We start from the raw sequence: 27,995 nt of genomic DNA on the forward strand, positions 1-27,995 counted from the left end.
AAGCTATATCAACTCGGCTGGATGATTTTGGGCCCTGCTCCCACATCCTCATGGAGCTGTGGTGAGGGGATAAACCCAGGCAAGGCTCTCCTGAACCCTGAGGTTCTGATTACCTACTCTTTCCTTTTCCTAACAGGTAGGAGCCGAAGTGGATGCAATTTTAAAGAGGAGGGCTTTCTCCAGCAGGTGGCAGCATTAAGGAATGCAGTTTTAGGAAGGTCCCTCCTGTAGCTTACTGCATTTTTTGCTCTATAGGATGCACCTTTTCCCTCCTAAAAAGCAAGGGGAAATGCGTGTGCGTCCTATGGAGTGAATGCAGGGGGGAGGCAGGCGGGAAAAGCCCCCAAGAGCCGCACACAAGCTTTGTGCGCTCTTGCGGGCTTTTCCCCAGGAGGGAGAAGGGACTGACTGGCTGCATCAGTCCCTTCTCCCACCTTGTAGAAAAGCCAGGAGAAGCCGCGCAGCCCCTTTAAAGAGCTTGTGGCTTCTGCTGGTTTTGCGGGAGGTGGGGGAATCCCCCCACCTCCCAGAAAAGCCAGGAGAAGCCACGCAGCCCCTTTAAAGAGCTCACGGCTTCTGTGGGCTCTCCGGGAGGTGGGGGAAGCTGCAGTGGATTCCCCCCTCCCCGGCTCCCTTTGAAGCAGCAAAGTGGGAGGGGAGCAGCTTACACTCGTGTAAGCAGCTCCTCTCCCACCTTCCTGCTTCAAAGCAACCACGGAGGAGGGAAAGAAGGGGACCATGGATCCTCCGCTGCTCATGGCTGCAGCGGATTCCCCCCTCCCTGGCTCCCTTTGAAGCAGCAAAGTGGGAGGGGAGCAGCTTACATTTCTGTAGGCAGCTCCTCTCCCACTTTCCTGCTTCAAAGCAATCACGGAGGAGGGAAGGAAGGGGACCATGGATCCCCTGCTAGCGAAGGCAGCGGACCCCGGCTCCCTTTGAAGCAGCAAAGTGGGAGGGGAGCAGCTTACACTTGTGTAAGCAGCTCCTCTCCCACTTTCCTGCTTCAAAGTGGAGGGAATCCACTGCAGTTGCGAGCAGAGGATCCATGGCTCTGCTTCCTTCCCTCAAAGCAGGGTGCAGGGGTGCAGGGGGGAAAGAGGGCAGGAAATAGATGCCGGGCAGGAAGACACAACCACACTTTGACCACTGAAAGTCCACCTCAGCCTCCCCAGATTTCCACTGAGATGGCCAGGCTAATCTCAATGGCCATAGGTCAGGCTCAGCATTATTAACTGGACTTAGATAAGCCATGGTTCCCCTTACTACCCTCCTCTGAGGCTCAGTTTAAAGCAGCAAAGCGGACAGGAGCCGCCCGCTTTGCTGCTTTAAATAGTTTAGTGCAACATTTGATTCAGAATATTTTTGTGTGTGTTTCCCTCCTCTAAAAACTACGTGCGCCCTATGGTCAGGTGCGCCCTACGGTGCGAAAAATACGGCAATTCTTTTTTTGCAGCGTTGAAATCGATATCTATCATAATGCAGTAATAACAAGGCATTCAAGAGAGGGGTTGGTGTGTATATATACAGAATAGTAAGGCTTTTTGCTGAAAGCAAATTAACGACCCCTCTGTTCATTCACCCTCCAATAGCCTGTCTTCCCTTGATATAAACGCCAAGAGGGTGATTGTTCATTTTGTTAAAGATAAGCTGGAAAAACATGGTCCCAGGACAGGTTTAGCCAGGATTCAAAACAGTCACCAGCAGCAGCTGCTGTGTGTGAAGCGGCAAACACCATCCAGAAGGGGAGGGGCAGAAGTTAGATTGTGATCTACTGAGAGATGAGCAGATAAGGAAGCCACTTTGTACTGAGTCAAACCCCCAGTCTGTTCAGCTGTTGACCTGTGCATGCAGAAGCCCCAGGTTCAGCTCTTAGAACCTCTCCCAGGTAGGTCTGGAAGAACCCTCCCTGCTTTAACACACACACCCCCCCCCCCCGCCACAAAAGCCATTGCCATTCAGTGCAGACAATACTGAGTCAGATGGACCAATATTCTGAATCGGTATCAGGTGGCTTCCTATGTTCCTTTTCAATTCAGCCTTTGGTTCAGAAACATGAGGACTAAAATCTTATTTAATTTTCTAAGTACTGTAGCTCAGTGGTGCAGCATAGCCTTTGCATACAAAAGGTTCCAGGTTCAATCTTCACTTAAATGTATTAGGTGTGTGTGTGTGGGGGGGGATTAATTTAGTGGAAACATAGCTGTCAACGTTTCCCTTTTTTAAGGGAATTCTCTTATTCCAAATAGGATTCCTTGCAAGAAAAAGGAAAAGTTGACAGCTACGAGTGGAAATCTACCTAATTTGCTCAATCTGTTCAGTGATAGAGCATCTGGATGCAGAAGGTACCAGGTTCAATGTTCTTCCTGCTTTTAAAGAGCAGAGGTGAAAATGTCCACTTGCTGTTGTTATGACATCTAGATCCGCACTGTCGACACTGACTGGCAGTGACTCTCTGTGGTTTCAGGCAGGGATCATTCCCAGTCCTATCTGGAGATGTTGTTAGGGATTGAACTTGAGACTTTATGTACACCAAGCAGAAAGTCCTTATGGTTCATATTTAAAGGCTGCTTTAAACAGGAGCACGGGAAGCTGCCTTACACAAAGTTGGATAATTTCCCCATCTAGCTTTATATTACCTACACTGACTGGCAGCAGCTCTCCAGGGTTTCATAGAGGGTTCATTCCCTGCCCCACCTAGAAATGCTTTGGGTGCTGAACCTGGGGCTCCTGCGTGAGCTATGCAAATGGGTGATACCCCAAACTAACTATGGTTTGGGGGGGCACCCCTGTGAAGAGGCAAATGGGAACTTTGCATGACAAGTATCTCAGTGGTGCCCCTCCCTCTTCTTCTGTTTGGCTGGAGAAGAGGTACACGTGACAGCTTCCCACCCCTATATCAGAGCCTGCTATCAGAGCAGCTGGAGGAGTCCTTTGCTGAATGGCTGAGCTGTGTTTATCCTGAAGTAATCAGGGATGTGGTTCTCCTTATAGGAAAGTTGCTGTCGCTCCTACTCTCAATCCATTCTAGTGGTAAGTGTGTTATTGGCTGGGATCCACTTGCTCCCCCACCCCCCACCCCTCAGTCTTGGAATGCAACTTTTGTCTGGGAGCCAAGCATGAGGGATGCTTTCTCTGCTCCAGAATGTCACATCAGGAATTCATTTGCAAAACAAATTAGCATTCCATTCCAAGCCGGAAGCAAGGCAGTGTTTTCCAAAATGCTGCAATCTTGCAAACACCCCCACCCCCTGTTTTATAACTGCCTTTTGTTGACCAGGGGCCACCCCCTATTTTCTGACTCTTTTAGAGAGAGAAATTGTTCTTTATGGGTGTGTGAATTGTAAAGCTTCAGCGTTTTACTTTATACCTTGGGGCCTCTGGAAGTTTAGTCTGGGGCTGGCAGTGGAGCTTTCCATTGTTGAGCAACTGCCAAGGTCCCTGGGCTAGTTAGATGTTGCTCTGTTTCCCTCTGGAACCACCTGCTGCTGTTGCTTGCCTCTTCCATCTCTTTGTCTGAGTGAAAGGAAAGGACTAAACATGTGGTCTATCTGTGCTCAGCAAGTGGGATACGTTAAAGGCATGTGTTAAAGGTTTTACAGCTTATATTTCCACACTTTTCTTTGCTGCATGCTTGGCCATGTTAAACCTCTGCCGGGGTTCTCTCACCAAAGAGCACACACCCCAAACTTGGACATTGCCCTTCCAATGACTTTTTACAATACCTGGCAGGGTTGGTGTGGGCATTAAATGAGGAGGACCATGGATGCCACCTTGAGCTCCTTGGAGGAACAAGTGGGGTGTCCATGCATGCAATCAAGGAAACTGGCCAGGTGTGAAAAGCAGAGAGCACTCCTGCCCCTTTAACACCTGGGCAGAAGAGGACTTTTTTTCAGTAGGTGGAAAGCCACACTTGCTGTAAGGTTTTCCTCTGCATATCTGTTAAAGGGGCAGGAGCTCTCTCAGCTGTTGGCTGCCACCCTTCCACCAACATCTAAGCTTGTCTATTTCTTTCCCTCCACCCATATCCCCCCTTTCCTTATGGGTCATTTCCTTTTGGGATTGGCTGACTATATGGCAGAACATGTCAGGATTGTATTGCCTGTTGGGTTCTTGCACCAAGTGAGGTTTGTGGTACTTGGGCCCTATGGGTGGGCTCTGAGGCTCTCTTGGTGCCCATCAGGACCAGTAGACTGGAAAGCAGGCTAGTAAGAAGAGCCAGAGACAATGACAGGGAGAGTGTGTTATGTATTGAAGTTCTCACCCTAGCCACCAGGGGTATTGTGTACAGTCATACCTCGGGTTAAATACACTTTAGGTTGAGCGTTTTCAAGTTGTGTTCTGCGGCGACCCGGATGTAACGGAATGGGTTACTTCCGGGTTTTGCTGCTGACGCATGTGATGACATCATGCGCATGCGCAGAAGCGGCAAATCGTGACCAACGCACATGCAGACGCGGGGTGCGTTCTGCTCAGGATGCAAACAGAGCTCCGGAATGGATCCCGTTCGCATCCAGAGGTACCACTGTATATAGTTTTAACTCAGGTCCACGAAAATTAATTTAGGCAGGAAACCCTGGGCTTTTGTTGTTACAATGTTGTTAGGCAGCTTGCCTATAAAAGCAGGCCAACTGAGCTGTTTGCTGTTCAGTTCAGTTCCAGCTTACAGTGGTACCTCGGGTTAAGTACTTAATGCGTTCTGGAGGTCTGTACTTAACCTGAAACTGTTCTTAACCTGAAGCACCACTTTAGCTAATGGGGCCTCCTGCTGCCGCCGCCATGTGATTTCTGTTCTCATCCTGAAGCAAAGTTCTTAACCTGAAGCACTATTTCTGGGTTAGCGGAGTCTGTAACCTGAAGCGTATGTAACCTGAAGCGTATGTAACCCGAGGTACCACTGTACTTATAAAGAACTACTTGGAGAAAGCTCTGTGTCATCTGCTATGTCCACCCACTACTTAATAGAGTGGCTCCCTGATTGGTTGTTATCAAGGAGGCTGTCTGGTGCTGGCTGACAGAAGTTGATGGGGCAAAATGTTTCCCAGCCCTACCTGGAGATGCCACAGGGGACTGAAGCAGGGGCATTCTGCAAGCAAGGCAGGTGCTCTAACGCAGAGCCGTGCACTTCCCCTTAAAAAAATAAAGTAAAATTCTAGTCCCTGTTGTTCTGAATAAAACACTGAATCAACACAGGAAGCTGAGTCAGATGGCTGGGTTCATCTAGCTCAGTATTGTCTACACTGACTGGCAGCAGCTGTCTGGGATTTCAAGGCAGGGAACATTCCTGGAACTACCTGGCAAGGCCGGGGACTGAATCATGGACTTTCTGCATGCGAGGCAGATACTCTACCACAGAGCTATAGCCCTTTCCCATAAAATCACATTGTAGCCTGCTCCAGATCTCTGAGTGGTGAGAGACTCTGGGGGTGCCACTGTTATGAGGACTAGAATCTTATTTTCATGGGAAGGGTCATAGCTCAGTGGCAGATAATGTGTTTTACATGCAGAAGAAGCCAGGCTTAGGAGATACAGTACTATTGCCTGACATCCTGGTGAGCTTCTGGCTGTCCCTGTAGGCCAGGTGTCAGCTGTACTGGGCACTGAAATTTGAGACCCCAAGGTCTGCCACTGGTGTGGGGACCCATGCCTGCTGGGGCTGATAGGAGTTGCAGTCCAGAAACGTATTTTGGGCCAGAGGCTCTCCACATCTTATATGCAGATTTATTTAAGGAACTTCTGTGTTGGCTGATTTTCTGGGAATCCTTTGCAAGTTGTTCCATGACAAGCCCTGTCTTGTTAAAGAGCCCCCTAACTGCAGCCACGAAACCCCGATGCATTCCAGAGGATTTTCAGGCAGGACAGGATAAGCTGTGACTCTCCAGGTGTCTTTGGACTCAAACTCCCATCATTCCTGGACTGTTTGCCATGGTGGCTGGGGCTGATGGGAATTGGGTTCCAATGAATATGTGGTGGGCCACCTTAGGAGAGGCGTTCCCCGCCCCCACCCACCCCCCATGAGGCAATGCCTTTTTTAAATCAGGAGCATCTCTTGCATGAAGGGGAGGGGGTGCTCCTTTTTAGAAAAGGGACGGGGAGCATGGAGTACCACCCACTTCTTGAGGTCTAAATGTTCCTTAACTCTGTTTGAAGGCATATCTTGGGAATGCTAACCTGATGTTGCTCTCGCTGTGGGCATGATGTAATTGCGCAATGCCCTCCATTGCCATTGCAGTTACAGATTTCAGAGAAAGGTGACTGGCATGTCTGCAACCATGGTCTAGCCAGAATTTCACGAGTCTCGGTGATTAACCTGGAGTTTCTCAAAAAACCACAACGTTCTTAAGAGAATCGCTGTTTGCAAGCAACATGTTCCTCCCCTCCAACATTTCTCTGATGAAAATAGGAAAGTCCTATTCCATAAAAGGGGGGGGGGAATTACTATTTATATTCCACGCATCTGACTGGGTTGCCACTCGGGGAGGCTTTCAACATATATAAAAACATAATAAAACATTAAACATTTTTAAAAATAAAAACTTTCCCTATACAGGGATAGCTGGGAGGGTCAGATAACTCCATACCCTCCAACATTTCTCCAATGAAAATAGGGACATCCTAATGAAAAGCGGGACATTCTGGGATCAAATCAGAAACCGGGATGGCTTCTGTAAATCTGGGATTACCCTGGAAAAGGGACACTTGGAAGGTCTGTATGCTATAGAACTGCCATGCCTCTAAATCTTGCCCAACCCCTGACACTTAAAGGAGGTGGTGGTTAATCTTAAACCTGTGTGGTTTGTTTGCCTTAAGCCTGGCATCTCCAAACTCAGCCCTCCAGATGTTTTGGGACTACAACTCCCATCATCCCTGGCTAACAGGACTAGTGGTCAGGGATGACTGGAATTGTAGTCCCAAAACATCTGGAGGGCCGAGTTTGGGGGTGCCTGCCTTAAGCAGTGATTCTCTGCTCTCTTTTCCTGATTGCCAGTCTATTTCTGGGCCCGATTCAAGGTGTTCACATTTGTGTTTAAAGCCCTCAACAACTTGGGCAGCAAAGAACTGAGAGTTCTCCACCACCACCACCACCCTCTTGGGTGTTAAGATCAGCAGAGGGGGTCATCTTGGTAGTTCTACTGTCCTGAGGCATTCAGGATGCTGGCAGCCCCAGAGAGGAACTTATTTGTGGCAGCACCTAAGTTGTGGAACTTCGTCCCCACAGAGGTGCATCTGACATCTTCATTGGACAATGTCCATCATATGCCAAAGACACTCCTCTTTACCCTAACCTTGGACACCTAAGAACATGAGAAGAGCCCTGCTGGATCAAGCCCATGGCCCATCGAGTCCAGCATCGTGTCCTCATAGTGACCAACCAAATGCCCATTATGGGATGTCCCCAAGCAAGACCTGAGTGCAACTGTTGTTCCCCATTATCTGGTATACAAAGGTAGACTGTCTTTGAGCATGGAGGTTCTGCTATCACAATAGACTTCCATATGAGCAGCTTTACAAGCTCAGGCCAATGGCCCATCTAGTCCAGCATCCAGTTCTCACAGCAGCCAGTGAGATCCCCCAATGGGAAACCTGCAGGCAGGATCAGAGCACAATAGCCCTAACTCGGCTCCTGTGTTATGAATAGCAACTGCTATTCATAAGCATTCCTGCCTCTGATCGTGGAAGCAGAGCATAGTTATCCTGGCTTATAGCCATTGCATCTGGAATATAGGTTTTCAGGACCCACCCCCTTCCTGTGATTGTAACTTGTTTTAAACGGTTTGTAATACTGAATTTTAAATTCACCTGATGGTGAAGGGTGGGGAGCAACAGCAGCAGCAGCAACAAATAAACAAATAATGGAACTTCTGAATATAAATCCAAAGGGTTGCATGTTGCAATGCTGACTGGTAGAGGCTCCATCCGAAGAGTAGATCTGGTGATTAATGTTGATCCAACCCCTTTCTTACATGATATAATCTGGCACTAGTTTTCAGACCTCAGAAGGAAAAACGAGCTCCAGATCTCTGTCTCTCTGTCTGTTTCTCTCTCCACCCCACCCCACTCTCTCAGGAAACAGCATCGATTCTTCGCTTCCCATGCAGAAAATGATGGAGAATGAAGCCTTCGTGTCTTTCATATTCTTTGGCACCCTTTTGGTCATAAAGATGTATGCTGTAGCCGTCATAACAGGGCAAGTGAGGCTTCGCAAAAAGGTAGGCAAGTCATTCTTTTTTTTAAAAAAAAAATGGCACTTGTGTGATTGTAGAAGGAGTTTGTGCCCTCTATGTGGCTTTTGAAAATGGTTCTCTTTAATTTTTTGGTATTTTGCAGCAAGTTGTGATCTCATTTCATGCATTTAATAGATGCCACTGTTTAGCTTTCTCTGTCTTGCATCTGTTTACATTTCCCCCCAAACTGGGCTTTGAACACACTTTGCAAAAAAGAAAAAGGGAAACCAGAAATGTTAAACAGGTTGTGGAATTTTTATGAGAGACTTCCCAATCGGAATTTGATGGGGGGTTTTGAGGTGTTAAAATAAAAAAAGCAGCTAACCCATCTTTCAGATTCTTCTCTTTGAATATTTAAATCCTTGTTCCAGTAACTTTTAAGGCCCACCAAGGGACCAATGGTGAGCACCTGGAGCTCTTCATAAATAATAGAGACCCGTGTTTTGCTTCCGTGTCCTTGATTCAATTCAGTAGATTCAAAATTAGTCAAGGATCTAGTAGCAGGCATTTTAAGTGACTAATTTGCCAATATATGGTGAAGTTGACACTCCTGTAACTAATTTAGAACCAGGTCTCTTGTTTTTAATCTGATTTTTGTTCCATTGGAGCAGGATTGCCAATAGTGTAGAAGCCACACAATCCGAATGTGTTTTTTTGTTCACATGACAACTTTACACAGAGCTAAATCAGCCCCTTTAGAATGATGACCAAGGCAGAATAGTGGTGAGCAGCCTGAAGAAAAACATTGCTGAAAGCTCTTCCAAATCTTAAATGGGTGATCATTCTTCTGATTGCTGTGCAAAGTTAACTCCTTCAGCCAGTTCGGTAGACAGAATCTATGGTGTGCATTCTTCCCCACCCCACCCCAAGAAGGAGGATTTCAATTGCCTTTACAGTTGTAGTAATGATAACACTAACAAAGGAAATTTGCAGGGGGGGAATGACTGTCTACACATCATTCCACCTTATTAGTTATTTTGCTATGCTTGCCCAGCAGTTTTATTGATGTTTGGAGGGGCACTCTTGAGTTATATAGCATTGACTGGGGATGAAGCAGTCTGGCCACCCTGAAACTTTTGCAATGTTGAAAGCAGGATTGTGAATAACCACTTATATACTATCCTGTGCACAGATCATAGGATCATAGAACCGTGGGGACTCCCCATGGGTCATCTAGTCCAACACCCAGCAATGCAGGACTCGTAGCCAAAGAAACCCTTGACAGACAGCTATCCAATCTCTGTTTAAAAACATCCAATGGAGGATTGTTCACCGCCTTCCCAGGGAGTCTGTTCCACCCTCAAATGGCTGTTGCTATCAGAAAGTTCTACCTAATGTTTAGTTGGAATCGCCTTTCTCATCATTTGGATCCATTGGTTCAGGTCCTGCCCTCTGCAGCATCAGGAAACAAGCTTCAACCATTTTCCATGTGGCAGCCTTTCAGATACAGTGGTACCTCGTGTTATGTACCGTCCCCCTTACGAATGCTGCGGGTTACGCATTCCTCTAACCCGGAAGTAGGTCCCCTTGTGACCTTTTCCCCCGGGATGTGAGCGGAAGTCGCGCTCCGGTGGTGCGGCAGCAGTGGGAGGCGCCATTAGCGAAAGCGCGCCTCGTGTTACAAGCAGTTTCCTGTTACAAACGGACCTCCAGAATGGATTAAGCACGTAACACAAGGTACCACTGTATTTGAAGATAGCTATTGGGTCACCTCTCAGTCTTCTCTTCTCCAAGTTAAACATACCCAACTTCCTCAATGTTCCTTGTAAGGCTTAGTTTCCAGACATTTTATCATCTTGGTCTCCCTCCTCTGCCTCATCTCCCAGCTTGTCAATATCATTCTGAAATTGTGTTGCCCAGAACTGGGCGCAAGATTCCAGTGGGAGCAGGGGAGCTGATCAAGGCAGAATAGAGCAGTACTATTACTTTCCTTGATCTGGATACAGTCATACCTCATGTTACGTTTGCTTCATGTTACGTTCTTTCAAGTTATGTCCCGCAGCGACCTGGAAGTACTGGAAAGGGTTACTTCCTGGTTTTGCCGCTCGCGCATGCGCAGAAGCGCAAAAGGATGCCACGCGCATGCACAGAAGTCGCAAGTCGCAACCCATGCGTGCGCAGAAGTGCCGCTGCGGTTTGCGTTCTTTTCATATTGCGAATGGGCCTCCGGAATGGATCCCGTTCGCAACCACAGGTACCACTGTACTAGACTTGATTCAGCCTAGAATTGTTGCTGCTGCCTTGCGCTGCAGTATGTCTCTCTCTATCTCAGTTGCTGGAAACCACAGAAGGGGAGAGTGCCCTTGTGCTCTGGTCCTGCTTGTAGGTTTCCCATAATGCACATCTTTTTGGCCACTTAGAGAGCAGGTGGCTGGCTAGACGGGCTACTAGCCTGATCCAGTCCATACTTCTGATGTTCTTAGCGGGACTTCTGCTTAGCGGAAGTTTGAGTGATGTTAAAAATAATGAGTTTGTTTTCTCTTTTTTTAAAAAAGCTGTAGTTTCTTTCCTGTTCCCTAAAGGGAAGGAATGCCTTCTCAAGTACTTCTTGGAAATCTAGCTTTCACTTCTTGTTATTTGGAAAAAGAAAACTTGACTGCTATGTTCTGCAGTTATAGGTGGTTGTCTAGGATGCAATAAAACAAACCAAAACACAGTTGATCTCTTTTTGGACCCACTTCAGATGGTGCCCAAACCTGCTCTGTGTGTTGGGGGAGGGGGTTCATGGCCAACTGCCCACTTCCCAAATTACAAAGCAAATAGGGGGATTTTGTGGAGGTTTCTGTGTGTCAAAGTTGGATCAAGCCATTAACCAGGCATGGTGCCTCCCCAAGGTCCCAAGTTGTTTTGTAGAGCTGGGGGATAAAGCAAATGTTCCATTTTTATGTGATGTCTGAATTTTAGTTTTTAGTTTTCAGTATAACAAAACCAAGCTAACTAGGGAAAGCTAACTGAGCTCACCCAGAATAGGAGTAGCGAAGCAGAAAACTGTTTGATGAACAGCTCTAGATTTTAATCATAATGAACTATTTTCCACCTAATGATTCGGTGGAGGGATTAAAAACTATTCCCTCCCCCATGTGTATTATGCTGGGGGGGGGGCAAGGTTCACCCCAACACCCCTTTCCCTACGCAAGTAAATGGAGAGATCTGTTTTCCAGGGAGAGGAGGCAGAGTTCCCCAAAAAAATCCACTGTGGAGAGTGGGCAGAAGCCCACCATACCAACAGTCTTTGGGGTAATGGGGACATATCTGAGGAGCAGGTGACATTCCCCAGTCTTTCCTGACAATCTTTTCCTTATGACAATCTTTTCCTTATGACAATCTTTTCCTTCTGAGTAATACCCCTCCCCACCTTCTCACTATATAGAAGGATCTGGCAACTACTGTTTCAGTGTATCTGAAGAAGTGTGCATACACACGAAAGCTCATACCAAGAACTAACTTAGTTGGTCTTTAAGGTGCTACTGGAAGGAATTTTTTTATTTTCCTTATCCTGTTATTCCTATTGCACCCGCTCCAAAACAATACAGTATTCATTGTGGCGGAACCATAAATCTGTATTGCTTTTGGGTGGGTGCTGAAGAGAGTGGTGTGTGTTTGCATATACAAGTCTCTGAAAGTTGTGTGAGTTGAACCTAGGCTACTGTAGAAAGTCAGTCTCTGCACCCACTTTTCCCTCTGTCCAGGCCCACCAATGTATGCAGCCCACTGAAGATTGCTCTGGAGGGAATGTGACCTTCAGGCTGCAAAACATCACCCATCAGAGAGAAAAGGAAGTTTAAACTTCAGGGATCGTGGTCAATGCTAGTCCTACTTAGAGTAGACCCATTGAAGATAATGGCCATGACTAATAACTCATATCTCTTAATTTCAGTGGGTCCATTCTCAGTAGACTCTTTGTTTGATATTTCACCACTCCCTCCAGGTTTCAAGTGCTTTCCTGAAATGTTAAAAGTAATGCAAATTATCCATCGGTAATTCACATTATAATTCATTTTTAGAAAAATCCCAAATAGTTGCAAAACAACTCCTTCAGGGATTTGAAGGGGGATCTGGACAATTGTCAACCAGGGTTAGCCAATGGCCTTGGATAGCTCCAGGCTTTCAAAATCATCCTTGTCACCATTCTTTTAAAAGAACTTTGTCTTGGAAAGGAATTGAGATGCTTGTATTCAAAATAGTGAGCTGGCTTCCAATGGACACTTGCTAGCTTCCAAACAGGGTCTGTACATTCTCCGTTTTCAAAACAGATTGTTGCAACATCCAGGATTAGGTGCTGGATCTTTTAAGAAATTGGAAGTGATCCAATGCCAAAACCTCTGCAGTTGTGATGCAAGCAATGCCTGGAACTTTTAATGAAAAGGCAACCAGAAATAATCTAATCCTGACTGTTTCAAATTAAGAAACCCAAAATGGTGACTGTAACTGGAATACCAAAACAGGATTTTACTGCAGTTTAAGCTGTGGACTTATTGGAGGTGGTGGTTGTTTTAATATTCTTTTGGAATGTTTTAAAGAGCATGGCTTATTTGAACTCCTTTCACAACCTGGGGTTTATTCATAAGAGACTGCCACCTTGCATTAGGTGTTGCAACAAACTTGAGACAGTTGTGGTAAATCACCAGGCACAGACACAGCCATGCAGCCAGTGACGTTGGGTGGAATGTTCTACTAAATCTCCCAAGATTCTGATAAAAGCCTGTTGGAATGGGAAAAAGCAGTCTTCGCTTTTTATTATACACTATCTGTAAAGCTCATAATCTCCTGGAGTGGGGAAAATACTTTAAAACATCCGTCTTTGAGCACAGTCTGAAGACATCTCACATCTTCTGTCTCTGAGGCTGAGTTACAAAATGAACAGAATTGAGGGCTAAAGCTTTGAGCTGGCTGGGATTGCATATTTAGTTGCTCCCCCCCCCCCACCAGCCCCACACTTGTAGAAAGCTTGCAAGCCAACCCAGCCTTTCCCCACATGTAGAATGCTAGAAAATAACTCAGAGGCACCATCTCTTGCTGCACTGAATGCATAAACTGCATTTGGCCAGTTTGTAAAACCAGCTGGCGGTGTTTTTCGGAAATATGTTACTTCAACATGCAAGGGGCGGTAGCAGGTTCAGAGTAGGGATGGGGGGTAATTTCAATTCTGTTTGCATTTAAAAGGCAAATCTACCTAATGTGTGCTTTACAAACAGTATGGGAACCAAAACACATCAATCCTTTGAAATCTGCACATCTCTGCATTTTTGCAGTTTCCCAGCCAGGTAATCTGCCTGAAAATGCCCACATCTGGGGGAAACGTGCAAAAAAAATGCATATGTTCACAAAAATAATGTGCGGAAATGTATCATATTGGGGGGGGGAATATAAATATATGGGGAAATATTCTTTGCAGAAAAGAATAATGAGTTTGACAAAGTTTCATGAAGAAATGTGTGTGTGTGTTGGAGGAATTCATATTAAAATGCTGGGTTATTAAAATGAGGGCTTTTAAAAGTAAATAAATAAATTGCAAGCTGTTGTGGAAATGTGGAGAAGTGAGTTTGAGACAGGGAAAAGGAGAAAACTGGAGAAACCAACTATGGCATATTCACCCATCCCTTGTTGTTCCAATTATAATTATTAATTAAATTTATTGGTCACTTTTTTGCCATGGCGACTCAAAGTATCTTACAATATTTGAAGCAAGAAACACGTTTATACATTCAATCTAGCATAAATTAAAAGAATGAATCAATACTTCCCATATAAAAAAAATTCTGCACACTTGGCAAACTGGGATATGGGGGGGGAAGGTTCTGCCCCAGCCTCTCCCTGTTGCATGGAGATTGCCTGGATTGCATGGAGCATTCATGCACCAGCCTGCCTTCTCTTCTCTCCCCCATCCCTGCAATCAGAAGTTGTGCGATCTGCAGAGGGCAATGCCAATCAGTGCTTCTGCACTCCCTAAAGGGGTTCTGCTGGGACTAGTTTGCTTCAAGTGTAAGCATTCCACAGTCTCCACCACTTCCTCAAGGAAGCTGGTAATTAATTTGAATGTTTTAGAGCTGAGAGGACACTTATGACCCGAGGCTGCTCCTGGGAGGGGCCAGACCTTGGCACTTTCATGCCTGAAGTGTGAAGTTGCAGGCATCTTTGTCAGATGTTCTGGAGCTGAGTTCATTCGCATAAAATCCTGCGAATAGGTTACAAGGCAGATTGCCAAATTGTGGTTTGGCACGCAAGAAACTAGTCCTCATAGCCTTGTAGGTCTTCCTTAGTAAACACAGGAAGCTACCAAATGCTAGGTAAAGACTATGTATTGGCACCCTGAACAAACAGCAGCTTCAGGGATTCTTTGGAAGCTTTAAATGTATGGGTTTGTCGGAGCCTCATCTACACAATTCATTTAAAGCAGTATCATATTATGTTAAACAGCCATGGTGTTCCCCCCCAAAAAACCTGGGAACTGCAGTTTTTTAAGGGTCTTAAAAGTTGTTAAAGATAAAGGGACCCCTGACCATTAGGTCCAGTCGTGACCGACTCTGGGGTTGCAGTGCTCATCTCTCTTTAATGGCCAAGGGAGCCGGCGTACAGCTTCCGGGTCATGTGACCAGCATGAGTAAGCCGCTTCTGGCGAACCAGAGCAGTGCACGGAAATGCCGTTTCCCTTCCTGCCGGGACTTGCACTTTGATGTGCTTTTGCACTTTGTGCTTGCACTTTGATGTGCTTTTGAACTGCTAGGTTGGCAGGATTAGGGACCGAGCAACGGGAGCTCACCCCGTCGCGGAGATTCGAACCGCCGACCTTCTGATTGGCAATTCCTAGGCTCTGTGGTTTAACCCAGTTGTTAGGAGACCTCTATTTCCCCTCCCAGGATTTCTGCATCAATCTCTCTTCCCAGGGAACTTTGATAGTTGTAGCTCTGTGGGGGAATAGGGGTGTCCTGACAACTCATGGAATTGTGGTGTCAGAAGAGACATCAAAGGTCATCTAATCGAAGTCCCTGCAATGCAGAAAACTCAGCTAGAGCATCCATGACAGGTGGCCACCCAACCTCTGCTTAAAAACCTCCAAGGAAGGAGAGTCCCCCACCTCTTATGAGCGTCTTTCAAGCAGCTCTTACTGCCAGAAAGTTCTTGATGTTTAGTCAGAATCTCCTTTTTTGCAATTTGAAGCCATTGATTTGGATCCTACCCGCCAGAATGGGAGAAAACAAGCTTGCTCCATCTTTCGTGGGACAGCCATTCAGACACTTGAAGGTGGCTATCATATTTCCTCTCAACACCCTTAACAGTTCCCAGGATTCCTTAGGCAATGAAGCAAGATTCTAGTTCATGTGGCTGTGAATAAAGGGCTAGATTAAACAGGAGCCTAGGGAGATGCCTTATGCCAAGTCAAACATGTTCCATCTAGCTCAGTATTGTCTACACTGGCTGGCAGCAACTGCCTGGGGTATCAGGTGTCTCTCCCAGCCCTACCTGGAGATGCCACTTGGGATTGAACCTAGGACCTTCTGCATGCAGTGCAGATGCTCTGTCACTGAGCTGTGGCCCCTCCCCACAATTTGTGACATGAGTTCCTGGATGGCTTGTTCAGGGACCCTTTTCTCCTGTGTGAACCTTGAGAGTTTTTGCAGATCCAGCAACCCTCCTTTGTGCCAATGGCTACCCAGGCCACCCCAACTCCTGACCAAAGACAGGATCTGCCCAAAGGGTTTTTGTTGTTCCCGGAAGTATGTGGTCTGTGGCCAGTGTGCATGGAGGAAATAACAAAGTAAAACAGAACCTTGCTCGCCTTGGGGAAAGGCTCAGTGTAGCCAGAGATTATTCTAACAGGTAGGCTTCACTCTTGATGGCTCCTCCATCGGAAAATGTATTTATTTATTTCCTAAAATGTATACCCTGCTTGGTTGTAAAACAAAACACAGTAACCTTAAAGCTATTTGCAAAATAGACAAAGGAATAAGAAAAATTAATTTAAGCCTTTTGGAAAATTAAAATAACAATAAACCAAAAGCAGGTTGAAATTTGCATCAGCTTTCGATGGTTTGTCTAAACAAAACAAGTACAGATTCAGGTAGGTGTTGGTCTGATGCAGTCAAAATAAATAAAAATAATTAAATTAATTAAAAAATTGTCCAGTAGCACCTTAGAGACCAACTCTAAGTACAGAAACCAAAACAAGTACAGAAAAGGTGGAGGCCTGACACCAATAGGCAGGGAGTTCCAAAGTTTAAAGACAGGTATGACATGGTACCTGTAACAGGGCTAGTTCCTTAGATCAAAGCGGCTGAGCGGACGGATTTGGGGTAAGGTAATCTTGCAGGTGAACTGGCCCCAAGTTGTTAAGGGCTTTATATACTGATAGTAACACCTTGACCTTGGCACAAGCGTGATATGCGAAAAGTGCCTCACTTCTGTCAGCAATTGTGCTTTTAGCAAAACTGCTTACAATGTGGGGAGATGCAGGGAGAAGTTCTTATTATGAACCTGCCGTGAACTAACTGAACCTTGTTTTCCTCCAGGCATTTGCCAATCCGGAGGATGCTCTGAGGCACGGAGGGTTGCAATACCACAGGGAAGACCCTGATGTGGAGCGATGCCGCAGGTGAGTCTTAAAAATAAAAACAAAACTCCTCTTTGCACCATTAGGAGGCCATCTTTCCCTTGCACTTCAGCCAATCAATTGCTGGCTCTGCTTTCCATGGCTAACCAGTGATGTAGATTTTGAAGCTGCTTTGCGTTGTTCCTTCCCTCTTCCCATGTGATTGGCCGCCCCTAGCATCACTGAGGACATATTGTTGGTAACTCCACAGGCCACTCCAGAGTTGTGGAGAAGTTTGGGGAAATGGGGGGGCGGGGGCAAAATGGACAGATTCATGCATCCTGAGTGGGGATGGAGGTGAAAGTCATAGAATCATAGTATAATAAAATTGTAGAATTCTAGCATTGGAAGGGACCCAAAGGGTCTCTGGTCCCAACCTTCTGCAATGCAGGAAGTTCCAGCTGAAGATTTAGTCACATCTAGTGACATTTAAAAGTTTAGAATTCTTCCCTAGATGCAACAGATCACATCTCAATTTCCCTTAAGCACAGAAATTTTATATACAGTATCTGTATCTATATCTACAGAATCTATCTATTTACAAACATACAAAGAATGCCAAAGAAACAATTTGCTGCTTGGCTTGACCAGGGAAAGACGCAAGTGGAACAGAACTAGTGTTCTTTTTCAGTGCGGAAACCAGCAAATTAAATTGGCCGAAGGCAGGAGCAAATCTTTAGTACGTCATGCCCAATTAAAAAACGCTTGCACTTCTCAGAAATTGCACCTCTCATTCCTCCCAGAAAGGCTTCATTAGTTGTTGCCTCAAGGAGGGTATGGTTAATTCCTCTACTAATCTACTTGAGGTTGATCTGCAGGGTTCCCATCCAGTTTGGTCGCAGTTTTTTAAAAAAAAACAAAAGAAAAACAAAACATTCTTGTTCTTTTTTAAAAAACAACAACAACTAATTACCATGAAAAACACAACTGTACCAGCACCAGTGACACAGTCTTAGGGTGAAGGGAGGATAAAACATATAATGGTAAGGCTAAAACTATGCATTGTTTCAACGTACAGAACTTGTGAGTTGGTTCTGCTCAGAGTATTACCTGCTGAAATTTGCGGACTTAAGTTAGTTGGGCCCATTAACTTAAGTGGGTTTACTCTGAGTAAGACAAGCATTGGATACAACTACCTATATTTAGACAGAGGTTATCTGGTGCTTTTGGAGCCAAAGAAAGAGAGAGAAAGAAAAAAGAAAGAAAGAAAGAAAGAAAGAAAGAAAGAAAGAAAGAAAGAAAGAAAGAAAGAAAGAAAGATGCAAACTGAGATAATATTTTGGACTATTTTTCAAACCGTTTTTGGCCCGATTTATTTATTTTATTTTATTTATTGCCATTTATATCCTACCTTTTTTCTCCGAGGATCTCAAAGTGGCATACATGGTTCTCTCCCTGCTCATTTAATCCCCACAACAACCCTGTAAAGTAGGTTAGGTTAAGAGAGGCAGTGCACTGTCCAAGATAACACCCAGTGAGCTTCCAGGTCAAGTGGGGATTCGAACCCTGGTCTCCCAGGTCTTAGTCTGACACTGTAACCACTGCACCACGGTGGCTTTGGTTTCCACTGTTTTGCCCTTTGACTCCTGTCTCCAGATTGGTTTTATAGGTTATAATACAATAACAGCAGGTAGTAAACAGAGATTCCATTTGGGCTTGACCTCTCAAACTTAAACAGTGAATTATTTTACTTTTATCTCGCCCATCACCCTAAGGTGGTCCCACAGCAGGCTATAATAATTTAAACACAATATTAAAAAGGAGTGTAAAACAATATAAAATCACAGATATAAATACAGTGGTACCTCGGGTTAAGAACTTAATTTGTTCTGGAGGTCCGTTCTTAAGCTGAAACTGTTCTTAACCTGAGGTACCACTTTAGCTAATGGGGCCTCCTGCTGCTGCCGTGCCGCCGGAGCACAATTTCTGTTCTCATCCTGAAGCAGCGTTCTTAACCTGAGGTACTGTTTCTGGGTTAGTGGAGTCTGTAACCTGAAGCATATGTAACCTGAAGCATATGTTTCCTGCTTGGCAGGGGGTTGGACTCGATGGCCCTTGTGGTCTCTTCCAACTCTATGATTCTATGATTCTATGATATGTAACCCGAGGTACCGCTGTGAGGTGGGTCTCAAGTGTCTTAATCCATAGACAGTGTCTGGGACTTAAGTTTGGAGAAAAGGCAAGTAAGAGGCAACATGATAGAAGTTTAAGGAATTATGTGCAGCCTGGAGAAAGTGGAGAGAGAAAATCCCCCCTCCCCTCTCTCGTAACACCACCACTCTGTGGGCGTACAGTGAAGCTGAATGTTGGAAGACCCAGGACAGATGAAAATTACAGCACAGAGGTAAATTATGAAACTCCCTTCTGCAGGAGGCAGTGATGACCATCAACTTGGATGTTTTTAAAAGAGGATTGGACAAATGCATGGAGGAAAGGGCTATGGAGGGCTACTAACCAAGAGGGCTATGCTCTAATGCTTCTGAATACCAGTTGCTGGAAACCACAGGGGAAGGGGAGAGGGCTCTTGTGCTCGGATCCTGCTTGCTGCTTTCCAGTTGGCCACTGTGAGAACAGGATGCTGGACTAGATGGGCCAATGGCCTGATGCAGAAGACTCTTCTTATGTTTTTGACACACAGATGAAAGTGGCCTGAAGGACCTTCTTTGCCCACTCCACGCCACACAACAGACTCAAAGCGCTTGACACTTGCAAGCCTCGTAGTGTGATGGTTCAGTATCCAGACCTCTGAATCTAAATGCACTGCTGCAGGACTAGTCTGAACAGGAATCTTAAGTGCCGCTGGTGTTCAGCTGGCCCTGAAATCCCCTTGAGAACATGTGACTGGCTTGCTTCAAGCACCTGCGTTCCTTCCAAAGAAAAGCGTGAAGTCCTGTTTTGTTTTGTTTCTTTTGTAAAGGAAAAGAGGTGAAGCAGAGTTGACTGGGTAGGGAGGGCATAGCTAAGAGAGGGAAATGATGCAAAAGCAGATTTGGGAGAGGGAGGAGCAGCTGGTCATAGATGCAAAGGCTAATAGAGTTGTGGGTTTCCAATCCTACAGCCTTATACGCTTGCAAACTCCCCACCCTAAGAAGCCCAACAGAGAACAAGAAGCCTTGATGGCTCCATATAAATTCTGCCCCCTTAATTAAATTATGACATTTGCAGCCACAAGACAGTGGTGATGCCCATCAACACATATTTTTTTTAAGGGTAATGGACCCACTCATGGAGGACACAGCTATTGGTGGCTACTAGCTGTGATGGCCATATGCTACCTGCCTCTGAATGCCAGGTTGCTGGGGAACAAAACTGGGGAGGACTTGCTTGTGGGCTTTCCATTGGGGCATCTGGTTGGCCACCAGGAGAACAGGGTGCTGGAACTAGGCGAGCCACTGGATGGTGGAGCTGGGAAGCACTGGGTCTCTTCACCCAGTGTTCCAATGCGCTCCTAGCCACACTGAAATTTTTTTGGCCAGCCTAGGCAGCTGTCAATCCAGGCACCAAAAATAAGCAGCAGCTTTGAGTCACCTAGGTATATCACCTGTGGGCACTTTTGACAACTGTAGCAGCTGCCTAGCACTGTTAATTGATTTCTTTCTGTGTTGAGGAGGATTAAGTGCACCTTAAATACTCCCTGCTGCCAGGAACAGGCTGTCAAGAGTTGTGTCAGCTGGCTGACATCAGTGGAGATCTTTCTGCTATGGAGTGATGGCTTTCCCTTTCATTGTGGGGTGAGCCTCATCTGTCATGGAGAGGGGAAGGAAAAGCTCTGACCAAGTGAGGAGTGGCTGATTTATTTATTTTTAAAAGCTGGTAAAAGTTCCTCCCCAGAGCTATTGAACCTATGGTCATGAAGAGGAGAGGGTGCTTTGTGGCATAGGAAGCGCAGGAAAAGTGTTTCGGGTCTAGTGAGATTTACAACTCTCACTGTTTGCTTTGAGAATGAGAGCTGGCTTTGGAATGTAAGCAAAGGATTTGATGGGGCCTTTCACTTCCATAATTGGCAGGATACGACATGTTCTAGGCAATCAGACTTCTAGGGAGTGGGCAGGGGTTCATCCTTTCAGGAGGGTAGCATGTAATTGCAAATAACCCCCCTACCCCCCCAAAAAAAGACCCTTCACCCTCTTTAGGGATGAGGAAAGAAATTAGATTCAGTTTGCATGAAGCGGCAGCTCTACCAAATTTTCACCTTCTGAAACACTACAGAATTAAAGAATTGTAGAATTGGAAAGGACCCCAAGGATCATCTAGTCCAACCCCCTGCAATGCAGAAACCATGCCTAAATAACCCCTGACAGATAGCCATTCAAACTCTGCTTCAAAACCTCCAATGAAGGAGAGCCCACTACCTTCAGGGAATCTGTTCCATGGCTGAACAAGTGCTCCACGTGAGGCTTCCAGACCCTTGAGCATCTTGGCTGCCCTCCTCTGCACACCTTCTAGCTTGTCAGTCTTCTTAAACACTATAGAATCATAGAACTGAAGAGCTGGAAGGGACCCGGAGGGCCATCTAGTCTAACCCCTTGCGATGCAATATTCACAGCTAAAGAATCGCTGACATTGGCCATCTAACCTCTAAGACTTCAGTGATATTAATTTGTTACCTGCCATTCACCAGCAGGTCCCAGTGAAGGTTACAGCACATTAAGATTCAGAATTAAGACCATTTAAAACCTATTACAGTGGTACCTTGGGTTACATATGCTTCAGGTTACAGACACTTCAGGTTACAGAGGCTTCAGGTTACAGACTCCGCTAACCCAGAAATAGTACCTCGGGTTAAGAACTTTGCTTCAGGATGAGAACAGAAATCGTGCTCCGGCAGCGGGAGGCCCCATTAGCTAAAGTGGTGCTTCAGGTTAAGAACAGTTTCAGGTTAAGAAAGGACCTCCAGAACGAATTAAGTTCTTAACCCAAGGTACCACTATACAATTGCAGGATTGTCTGTCCTTTAAATGTACACTTCTCAAGTTTTTGCAATGCAAATTCTCCAGCCAAATAGTGTGAATTTAAACAATGCACATACAAAGGTAAATTGTGCTAAAATGAGTTGAATCAAGGGAAACTATAAATATGGCAGAAGTATGGTTTATAGACAGCACGTATTGCCCAAAAATTGCATGTAATAATATTATTATTAGGAGAAATTCACACTCCATTGCCGAGGACTTAAAAAGAAGGAAAAGAATGTACAAAATGAGGTGGGAATGTGGAGGGCAGCACTTAGGACTGGGAAAAAGAGAAACCGAGAGAAGGTGGAATTGACTGAGTTCTCCTTCCTTGAAGCGCGGGGGGGGGGGGGGAGCGGCTTTTGGAGAGCCACTGCTTGTCTGGGTAGACTGTACTGAACTAGAGGGACCAATGGTCTGACTCTGTAGAAGGCAGTGTCATATGTTCTTGTTTAATCTAGCTCCCTTTTCAGAACCATGAAAACTGGGCTCATTCTTACTTCATTTTTAAAGGACTCTGTGATGGAGCACTTGCTTTGCACACAGGAACTCCCAGGTTCAAACCCCAGTAGCATCTTCAGGAAGGGCTGGGGGGAAAGACTCCCTGCCAAAACCCTGGAGAGCCCCTGCCAGCCAGTGTAGACAGTACTGAGCTTGATGGGCCAAAGTCCATATAAGGCAGTTTCTTATGGTTCCTGGACATTCATAATGTGTCTTGCATTCCTTCCTTGTCAGCCAAGAGGGAAACGACCTCCTTGGTGACCCGGGGAGAGTTTTTAGCGACTGTTTTCCTTTAATTCCGTTGGTCCATTTCATTATAGATTTTGTCCCCAGGGGGCTGTGTGCTTCCTGAAACTTGCACCCTACAACCCAAGCCAAGACATCAAAAGTTATTTTGCTGTTGTTGACTTTTCAAATAAACGTTCTAGACCCCACCATCTTCCGCCCCCACTACAGCCCCAGACTTGGCCCTTAATCTGCACCGACCCTTGAAGGCAGGAAATGGTTCCATTGAGGTGTTATGGCTTGTGGCATGACTTGTTTATGCATAATCCCATTAGCAGCCCTGGGTTGTGGCCAAGGTGTGTGCATACATAAATGCAGAAAGGGGAGGGAGAGAAAGGGGGGGCCGAGGAGCCAGGAAATGGTGCAACCACGCCATTGCCATGGCAACGATCCCATCCATGTGCGTACATCTTGCCTTAATGAGGACACGGTGATTGGAGCCAGCTGCGAAGGCTTGGGTTCCGTTGCCTGCTTTCCCTGAGATTTTTGCCGCTGCAAATGACCACAAGCTGTGTGCTGTGTGCAGTTCTGTTCACCCTCACCCCCAACAAGGATATTGCAGGGTTGGAGAAGGTTCAGAAAGGGGCCACCAAAATTATCAAGGGGTTGAGCAACTCGTCTGTGAGGAAAGCTTGCAGCATTTAGGGATTTTCAGCTGACATAAAATGCGAGTAAGAGGTGACACAATGTAAATTTATGAAATAATGGCTGGCATGGAGGAAGTGGGCAGAGAGAGGAAAAATTCTCCTCCTCTCATCACACGAGAACTCATAGACATCCAAGGAAACTGAACGTTGGGAGATTCAGGGCCCTCATAGTGAACTGTTTTAAAGTCATCCACGTTGCTGGCTGTCAAATGGCTCCTGTGGAATGGAACTGAAAGCAATGCATCTGAATTCCAGTAGCTGGAAGCCACAGGAGGGGAGAGTGCTGTTGTGCTCGGGTTCTTCTTCCTGGTTTCCCACTGGAGCCTCTGGTCAGCCACTGTGAGAACAGGATGCTGGACCTAGATGGGCTATTGGTCTGATCCAGCAGCCACGTCCTTAACGTTCTTAAACCCCACTCCATGCTCTCAATGGAGGCAGGAGGTTTGGGTGGGTGGGTTTGAGGGGAAACAGCTGCTGAGGGGATGCTGAAATGGGATGCAGCATAATTATTCGTGCGACAGATTTTGCTATTCTGAAATGGGATGCAGCATAATTATTCGTGCGACAGATTTTGCTATTCTCCTCACCACCAATACCACCACCCAAAAAAAAAAGTCTGGGGAAATTGACTCTCGTCTGTATCAATTTATTTCTTTTTAAATCCTCACTTGCTTCTGGACAGAGCTCATAAGCAGGACCTAAGTGAGACAGCAACTCTCCCCACTTGTGATTCCCAGGAACTGGCATTCAGAGGCATATTGCCTCCAACAGTGGAGGGAGAACGTAAAGACATAAACTGAACCCTGCTGGGTGCGTTTCTGAATGTATTTCCCTCAATGAAGACCTCCTGCCCGTGGGCCAATAGTGGCCTACAAGGCCATTTGCCTCAATCCATGTCCATCTGCCAATCAGAAGACATCACATGTAACATCATAAGGTGAGCCCTGCTGGATCAGGCCATTGGTCCATCCAGCCCAGCATCCTTTTCCCACAGTGGCCAACCAGATGCACATTATGAGAAGCCCACAAGCAGAACCTGAGTGCACCAGAAACTCACCAGAAACTTGTGATTCCTGGCTAACTGAGGTTCAGATGCATTCTGCCTCTGACAGTGGAGGGAGAATGTAGCCATTGCAGCTAATAGTCCTCAAAGTCTTGTCTTCTGTGATTTCATGTTTTCATTGTTGGGACTTAGTATGAGCATAGGAAAACAAGAAAAGCTAGCCAGGTGTGCCAAAGTAAAGCCCACAAACAAGACCCAAGTGCAATAGCATCACTCTCCCCACTTGTAATTTCCAGCAACTGGAATTCAGATACATTGCTTCTTCTGGCCATGCTCCCCCTCTTCTGCCTTCTAGGCCAGGCACCCCCAACCTGCGGCCCTCCAGATGTTTTGGCCTACAACCCCCATGATCCCTAGCTAACAGGACCAGTGGTCAGCGATGATGGGAAGTCCAAAACATCTGGAGGGGCAAAGGTTGAGGGTGCCTGTTCTAGGCGATTGAAGATCATGCCAAGCCCCAGAGCATTTATTATCAGATTCCAAAAGCTTTGTGGACTACCTTACAAGTTGTAAAGATAGTCTACAAAGCTTTTGGAATCTGAAAATGAGTGATTGAAGGAGATTTGAAAGCTGACTCAGTTGAGGCAAGGTCTGAGCTGGTGACCTTCCTCTGGGGTGAAAAGGAAAGCCATTCATGTCTGAAAGTTGCGGTTTGGGAGTGGTGCCAGTAGAGACTTTATTCCCGAACAGTCACTTGGGTGCGTCTTTCTTATTGTTATATAACCCTATTAAAACCAGCCTCATGTTGTTCAACTGTACCTACCTAAGGTAGATTGTGCTGGAATTTCCCCCTTGTTCATAGAGCTTGTTTAGCCTGTACCCACCAAGTAGGCAGACATCTCTGGGTTGTGTCAGGGGAGAAATGGAATCTGCCTCCGCCCATCTAGGTAGATGTCAAATCTCCCCCCCCACCCCCACCCCAACATCTGCATGTTTTGTAAAATGTGTGCTGAGTTTTGTGTCTGCTGTTGAAAACACAATTGTTATGAAGCCTAGATGGGCAAACATCTCTTCAAGATCTAGGTGGGAAAGGAGAGGGGCCAGTTTAAAAAGGTAAAGGGACCCCTGGCCATTAGGTCCAGTCATGGGCGACTCTGGGGTTGCGGCGCTCATCTTGCTTTATTGGCTGAGGGAGCTGGCGTAGAGCTTCCAAGTCATGTGGTCAGCATAACTAAGCCGCTTCTGGCGAACCAGAGCAGCGCACAGAAATGCCGTTTACCTTCCCGCCAGAGCAGTACCTATTTATCTACTTGCACTTTGATGTGCTTTCGAACTGCTAGGTTGGCAAGAGCAGGGACCGAGCAACGGGAGCTCACCCCGTCACGGGGATTCGAACCGCAGACCTTCTGATCGCAAGCCCTAGGCTCTGTGATTTAATCCACAGCGCCACCTGCATCCCGGGGCCAGTTTAGTCTCCAGCAAAAACTGGTGGTGCACAGCACCAATTGGCTGGGAATAGTGATGTTAATAACCACTATTCCCCTTTCCTGACCAAGGCTTGGGAATTTTCCAAACATTTTAAAAAGAAGTTCGCTGGCTTCTTATGTGGCCATAGCTCAGTGACAGAATAACTTCATTGTACCCAAGAGGTCCTGTGTTCAGTCCCCAGCATCTCCAGGTAGGGCTGGGAAAGACTCCTTACCTGGAATCCTTGAGAGCTACTACCAGTCAATGTACCTAATACTGAGCTAGATGTACCAATGGTCTGATTTAATTTAAGGCAGCCCCCTATGTTGACACAATGAGATGTTTCCTTCCCCACCCCCCACACTTTTTAAAAAGTGAGTGCAACCTTTTTAAAATGCTTGATAACTTTGCACTTCATTTGTACACATTGTATACCTACCTCCACTAAAATAAGGATTCTGTACAATTTTCAATGTCTCTCCCCCAAATTGTGCCCATGTTTGTACAAATAGACATGTAATCCAACTGATACCTGCATTCTAGACTTCAATGAAATCCATCAAACAGGTCTGTTTGCTTTGAAAAGAGAGGCAGTGTGGTGTAGTGGTTAAGAGCGGCGGACTCGTAATCTGGTGAACCGGGTTTGCTTCCCTGCTCCTTCACATGCAGCTGCTGGGTGACCTTGGGCCAGTCACACTTCTTTGAAGTCTCTCAGCCCCACTCACCTCACAGAGTGTTTGTTGTGGGGGAGGAAGGGAAGGAGAATGTTAGCCGCTTTGAGACTCCTTCAGGTAGTGATAAATCCTGCTGAATCAGGCCAATAGACCACCACCTAAACCAGCCTCTTGTTCCCACATTGGCCAGCCAGGTGCCCCAGTGGGGAGCCCACAAGCAGGATTCAAGCACGAGAACCACTCTGCTCTCCTATGGCTTCCAGCAACTGGAATTCAGAAGCAGGACTGCCTCCGACTATGGAGGCAGAGTATAGTAACTGTGGCTAGGAGCCAGTGACAGCCTTCATGAATTTGTCCCATATCCTCTTTTAAAGTCATTCAAGTTGGTGACTATCTTAGCCTCCTGCAGGAACAAGTTCCATAGTTCAACTATCCACTGCATGAATAAGTCCCTTCTTTTATCTGTCCTGGATCTTACAACATTCAGCTTCATGGGATCTCCACAAGTTCTGGTGTTACAAGAACTTTCTCCACGCCATGCCTAATTATATAAACTTAAGGTAAAGGTAATGGGACCCCTGACCATTAGGTCCAGTTGTGACCGACTCTGGGGTTGCGCACTCATCTCACTTTACTGGCTGAGGGAGCCGGCGTACAGCTTCCGGGTCATGTGGTCTGCATGACTAAGCCGCTTCTGGCAAACCAGAGCAGCACATGGAAACGCCGTTTCCCTTCCCGCCGGAGTGGTACCTATTTATCTACTCGCACTTTTGACATGCTTTCGAACTGCTAGGTTGGCAGGAGCAGGGACTGAGCAACGGGAGCTCACCCCGTCGTGGGGATTCGAACCGCCGACCTTCTGATCGGCAAGTCCTAGGCTCTGTGGTTTAACCCACAGTGCCACTTGTGTCCCATTATATAAACTTATTTCTCCTCTTATGCACCCTTTCTCTAAACTAAAAAGCCCCCAAATGCTGTGATCTTCCCACATAGGGGAATATCTCTATCCTCCACCCGGGATAATTTTGGTTGCCGTTTTCTGAACCTTTCCTAATCTAAAATAGATAAATGATTATCTGGGTTCTACCCCCCCCTTTTTTTCTCCGCAGGGCTCATCTCAACGATATGGAGAACATTTACCCCTTTCTCTTCCTTGGTGCAATCTACTCCCTTCTGGACCCCAACCTGACTGTAGCCCGGATCCACTTCTTGATCTTCTTCTTTGGCCGGATTGTCCACACCTTGGCCTACCTGCTGAAACTCAGGGCTCCCACACGCTCAGTGGCCTACAGCGTGGCCCAACTTCCCTGCATCTCTATGGCCCTACAGATACTCTTTGCAGCCATCAAGTCCTGGTGATTGCTTTGATCTGAGACTTGAAAGGGGTGGGAAACGAGATGGACAAGTGGCTTTGTTTGTAAGAGGTGGATAAAGCTCTTCCTTTTCCTTGCTGTGGTCTGGTGATGTGCATTTCAACCTAAACCACTGCATCTCTTTGCCTGGATGGACTCTCAGTCATGTCATCTTCAGACTGGACATTTTGCTTGGCGATCTCTCCTAGGAGGGGAGGCACCTTTCTGTTGCTGATGGGCATGTGGTGCAGAGGTTCAGGTCCACAAAATGATAAATAAATAAACACTTATTGCAGTAAAGAATA

At 46.2% G+C, this 27,995-nt stretch overlaps 1 protein-coding gene across 4 annotated transcripts; it reads left to right on the plus strand.

Moving 5' to 3' along the window:
- Positions 1 to 6: 6 nt before the first annotated feature.
- On the plus strand, positions 7 to 27,995 carry PTGES (prostaglandin E synthase). 4 transcript variants are annotated; one of them, XM_083485405.1, is made up of 5 exons: positions 1,831 to 1,885; positions 2,992 to 3,030; positions 8,065 to 8,207; positions 16,730 to 16,812; positions 27,448 to 27,995. In XM_083485405.1, the coding sequence occupies exons 1-5, from the start codon at positions 1,846 to 1,848 to the stop codon at positions 27,695 to 27,697; spliced, it is 555 nt and encodes a 184-aa protein (XP_083341531.1). In that variant the 5' UTR covers positions 1,831 to 1,845; the 3' UTR covers positions 27,698 to 27,995. The 4 variants fall into 4 exon arrangements, with proteins under 4 accessions (XP_083341530.1, XP_083341531.1, XP_083341532.1 ...); XM_083485404.1 differs by lacking the exons at positions 1,831 to 1,885; positions 2,992 to 3,030 and adding an exon at positions 7 to 136; XM_083485406.1 differs by lacking the exon at positions 2,992 to 3,030.

This window comes from Podarcis liolepis (genome assembly GCF_965112155.1).
Source record: "Podarcis liolepis genome assembly, chromosome: Z".
Classification (NCBI taxonomy): domain Eukaryota; kingdom Metazoa; phylum Chordata; class Lepidosauria; order Squamata; family Lacertidae; genus Podarcis; species Podarcis liolepis.

Excerpts from the sequence above, each read along its gene's own strand:
- PTGES (XM_083485403.1), top strand. The coding sequence starts at position 2,814 with ATGACAAGTATCTCAGTGGTGCCCCTCCCTCTTCTTCTGTTTGGCTGG. Across the intron at positions 3,031-8,064 it reads ACTCTCAATCCATTCTAGTG|GAAACAGCATCGATTCTTCG; the intron begins GTAAGTGTGTTA and ends CCACTCTCTCAG. Across the intron at positions 16,813-27,447 it reads GATGTGGAGCGATGCCGCAG|GGCTCATCTCAACGATATGG; the intron begins GTGAGTCTTAAA and ends TTTTCTCCGCAG.